This window comes from Condylostylus longicornis, unplaced genomic scaffold (assembly GCF_029603195.1).
Source record: "Condylostylus longicornis isolate FDR11 unplaced genomic scaffold, ASM2960319v2 ptg000009l, whole genome shotgun sequence".
In the NCBI taxonomy this organism is placed as follows: domain Eukaryota; kingdom Metazoa; phylum Arthropoda; class Insecta; order Diptera; family Dolichopodidae; genus Condylostylus; species Condylostylus longicornis.
The window spans coordinates 1,663,004-1,667,743 of NW_026577978.1; the positions used below are offsets into that span (position 1 = coordinate 1,663,004).

General features: G+C 26.3%; 1 protein-coding gene across 1 annotated transcript; it reads right to left on the reverse strand.

Annotated features, from left to right (window-relative positions):
• Positions 1–581: 581 nt before the first annotated feature.
• LOC129618544 (glycoprotein-N-acetylgalactosamine 3-beta-galactosyltransferase 1-like) lies at positions 582–4,372 on the reverse strand. The gene is made up of 8 exons (XM_055533350.1): positions 4,324–4,372; positions 3,779–3,838; positions 3,638–3,700; positions 3,319–3,595; positions 3,166–3,259; positions 2,826–3,107; positions 2,662–2,768; positions 582–639 (listed from the first exon to the last, which is right to left on the reverse strand). The coding sequence occupies exons 1-8, from the start codon at positions 4,370–4,372 to the stop codon at positions 582–584; spliced, it is 990 nt and encodes a 329-aa protein (XP_055389325.1).
• Positions 4,373–4,740: the final 368 nt, after the last annotated feature.

Sequence of the window (4,740 nt, forward strand, 5' to 3'; positions counted from 1 at the left end):
TTTAATTTTTGAACGAATGGTTTAGTGGTTCGTCGTTGTTTTTTTAATTTTTTTCTTAATTTTTTCTTAAACTCTCGAATTCACTTTAAGAGGGTTCTCTTATAATACCCAATCATATTTTTTTTCTTTTTCGTTTCTTTTTATTTTCCTTTTTCATCTTGTGGAATCGTTTGAAACAAAAAAGAGTCAAAATAGAAAAAAAAGATGATTTTTGTTTTTTTTTTTTATTTTTTTTTTCTTAAAGAACACTTTGGATTTTTTGTTTAAGTATTTTGTCATTTTATTTTAACCATGTTATTTTTTTCTCTTGTTTATTGAAAATTTTTAATTTTTTTTTTTTAAACTGTTAATGTTATTATTAACAGACATGGACCATTAAAATATAACATGGTTGGTTAAGTTTTTGCTGCTATTGAAAATTTGCCTGTTATTGATTATTTATGCGGCACTTTTATCTAATATTTGATATTATATTATCAGTCTTAAAGAACACGGACTAGATAACGTTTTATTTTACTGCAGCAGGGATAGCGGTGTGGCTTTTATATCTGGCCAATAAAATCAAATTCGGCCCAACAAAATCATGGTTTATAGCTATTTGGTTCAATAAAACCAACTTTTTTTTGTACTTCATTAGATCTTGAATAAGATGGAGTAAAAGTTCAATGCGACCCGCGTATACTTAAGGATCTATTGTTCCCCCCTCTGAGTGCGGGATATGCTACTTGGCCCAATAAAATCAAATTTTTTTTTGTACTTCATTAGATCTTGAATAAGATGGAGTAAAAGTTCAATACGATCTGCGTGTACTCAGGGATCTATTGTGCGCCCCTCTGAGTGCGAGATATGCTATTTGATCCAATAAAATCAAATTTTTTTTGTACTTCATTAGATCTTGAATAAGATGGAGTAAAAGTTCAATGCAACCCGTTTGTGCCACCCTCTGAGTGCGAGACATGCTCTACAATACTTGCTTCATCTTGATTCATTAGAATTTACTACTTAAATGAATACGCGAGTTTCGTATAGAATTAAGTTCTATTAAGTACGAATCATAACGAAAAACTTGTTCAACATGTTTCCAAATAAAAAGTTCTAATAATGATATTGTGGCTAATAGAAACTATATAGTCTAACACTATATTGAGCTTGTTTTCATATTTTTCATAATGCGATCAGTAATTTTTCCATGTTTGTTAAAATTTTTCAATAATTTGTTTTCATTTTAACTTCTTTATTTATTTTATTTTATTATCTAACTTTTGATGCCTGCAAGTGATGATTTGGCAGTTTTAATATTTTAATAATTTTAAGTGCTACTTCTTTTTTGCTCCTTTTTTTTATCACTTTTTTTCTACATTTTGTATTTAGGGTTTGAAGAAGCAAAAAAAAAACATTTTGTTTTTATGACTTTTTAGATTTTTTCTCTTATTTTAAAGATTTTCCTTTCTATTTTCTTCTTATATTTTTTTTTACGAGAGTTTTTCTTAAATAATTTTTTTTTTGTATTTATCTTTTAAATTATATAATTTTCATCTTTCCGTGTTAATAATCATTTTATATAATAATTCTTATTTTGCGCCGCCAGCAAAATACCTTAAAATAATTACAAAATAACAAGAAACACTTAATAAGACGTAAATTTTAGTATACATAAGTATGTGTGTGTATATGCGGTTATAAGTAATAACACAACTGTATGGACGAAGTTATAATGTTATTTATATGAAAGTATGTTAGTATATTGTATGGGATAATAAGTGAATAAAGATTGAAATTATTTTACAAAATACATTTTCAGTTTTAAAAAATAAATTCTGTAATATGCGTGTGGGATTAAATTTTTTGTATTTTAAGAATAAAGTATTTTAGAACTATGTACTTAAATGTTAATGGGATAGAAGAAAGTTTTAAGTACTTGACGATAAGATGAAAATTACTTAATAATCATTTAATTGAGGGGAGAAATAGTTTGCATTAGTTATATGGTGAGATTTCATATGCAGACAACTATTGAATTTTTCTCATACAAAACCAATCAATGCCTGTTATTAAATGATAAATAGTAGAGTGAATGACCGAAACGCAAAGAATTCTGAAAGAAAACCGTATAAATCTAGTATTTTCTGATTCTTCTTTTGTTCTAATATAAGCCTCGTCTAATCAAACAAAGACATTACCATAAATGAAATTTCGAAATTTCGAAATTTAATTTTATTCGAAATTTCGAAAATTTGCATTTTACCTTTCAATCCTCCACTAGATCATGTAAACATAGTTATCCCAAAGCCGTTTTATATTTTATCGGCTCTTGAATAACCTCTATGGATATCTCTGTTACAAATACAATTATAGGCCATAAGTTCAATGTCAATACGTTCAAACACTTGTCCAGCAGAACAGAGTTTCGTTCAATTGGTTCGTTCTTGACCTGCTATTAAAAATCTCAATATTTCAACAATTTTATTAAAAAATTGTTTAAATCTTTTTCAATATTTTTATTAAATAAAATTCTTAACCAACACTTTGATTTTCTATAAAACTTTAAAATAATTTTTTATATTAAATTTTTTTAGATTTCGATCTTTTTCAGCTTCTTTTAACATTTGAATTTCTTCATCATAAGTAAATTTTATTTTTGGTATAGGTTCTGGTTTTAACGTAATTCCATATGGTCTTAAACGATATATTAAATATTCACATAAATACATTTGATTTGAATTCACATAATGAAATGAGATCGCCCGATCGGAAATATGTTTTAAACCCTGAAATTAAAACAAGTTAAAAAATAATTTGTATATTAAATATAGTTTTCATCTTACGAAATTAAATACATAATATTGATATTTCCATAACCATGTTGCATTATTTTTGAAAGCATTCGGTCTTAAAACACTTATTCCTAATGGATGAAAACGTGATCTTCCTTTACTATCACGTGTATCACCGGCTATAACACCAACACTATGTAAACATAATCCCATTTCAAAATCTTCATTTAAACCATCTATACGACATATTTGATCATTTTCGAAAGCAACTTCTACTAAACGTTTAAGAGCTTCTTTACTAAGTACATAACCGGCTCCACCAGACATGTAAGTCTAAAAATTGAAATTTCTTATATTATTATATTGTTATTAATAAATAAAATTTCCTTACCGCACCTGGTAGCTGAAATTTACTTCCAAAATATATTGGTATGTTGGGATCATGTGAAGCAAGCAAATACCTCAAATTTTCCATTATAACATACCTAAAGTATAGTTTTTAAAATTAATAATATTAAAATAATGAAAGTAATATAAATCTCACGTATCATCATCAGCTTTAAGAAACCAATCATATTCATCTAGATAATTTTCATAAATATGATTAAATGCAGCTCTCGTTTTATCCCATAAAAAATCACGTCCTTCAGTTACATTAAAACCAATTGCATCAATTCTTGTATCGTCCTGAGAACTAACAAAAATTAATTTATTACATCTTTTACCCCATGTTTTCTTAACATGTTGAGCACGTTTTATATGATTATCGGGACTTGTTAATATCCAACATAAAACTTTCACTTCTTTAAATATTTTACGGGCTAATATTTGATATTTATTAAATCTTTTTTCAAAACCTATACTATGAGGACGATTATTATGATTATTATGATGTTGATCTTGATGTTTTTCTGGTACACTATTAACTGATTCACATGGTGAATAAATTTCATAAAAATGTTTACTATTCGATATAATTATTTGAAAATATCCAAGACAAGAACCTATTATGAATCCAATTATTAATGATAAAAATAAACGATTATTCGATATGGAACGTGTACCTGTAAAAACAAATTTAAGAAAATTTTAACAAAAATTAAATTACATAAAAAATAATCAACTTTTGATTTGCTTTTAAGACTAATTGTGAAGAATAATGAATTAATGTTTCGAACCCCGAACGTCTTAACTGAAGAGAGATATGGATAAAGAAATTCCCTCTCTGTAAGCCACCCCGCTAACGATGGCTTCTTGTATCGATACATTTAAATTCGATACATTTAATTTATCGATTTAAGGTTCCTGGTTCTGTTTCAGGAACAATAAAATGAACTGATTTATTTGTAACACCTTTAATTTTACTATTCAAATTACAAATTTTCTATCTTTATTCCGTACACTAACGAGCGTAATTGGTAATTAACTTGCTTCTCATAACACATAACTTTAGAAATATTTATTAGAAATAAATATTGATTATGAAAGTCTCTATTCCCAATTCGTAATTATTACAATTTCAAAAAATATCTTTATGAGAAGAATATACCATTATTTCCATAATCATTGTCAACAGATAAAGCCTTTACTGAAACCATATTATACAAGTATTATAAATAGATTCTGTTCCTTTCAATCACTTTAGACGTACATTTCTTACGATCTTGATAGTCAAAATTTCCGATTATAACTAAAAATTCTGTTAGAAAATAGAATCAAACATGCTATTCTTCCAGCATAATATCCAAAGTTGTTTGAACTATTGTCATGTATTTATATTCATACTTACTTAATTTTGAAAAATATAGGTAAATAAATTTTTTTTTCCTATATAGCTTTCGAATTCCTAACCTGAATTAGGAATATTAATAAAAATTCAAAACACAAAAAAAATATTCATAGACAAAAGAAATTTTAATAAAGTAAAAACTACGAGTACTATGAAGATGAAGAGTTTAAAACAGAA

Excerpts from the sequence above, each read along its gene's own strand:
- LOC129618544 (XM_055533350.1), bottom strand. The coding sequence starts at position 4,372 with ATGGTTTCAGTAAAGGCTTTATCTGTTGACAATGATTATGGAAATAAT. Across the intron at positions 3,839-4,323 it reads CAATGATTATGGAAATAATG|GTACACGTTCCATATCGAAT; the intron begins GTATATTCTTCT and ends TTGTTTTTACAG. Across the intron at positions 640-2,661 it reads TTAAGACCATATGGAATTAC|ATCTAATGAAGTACAAAAAA; the intron begins GTTAAAACCAGA and ends ATCTTATTCAAG.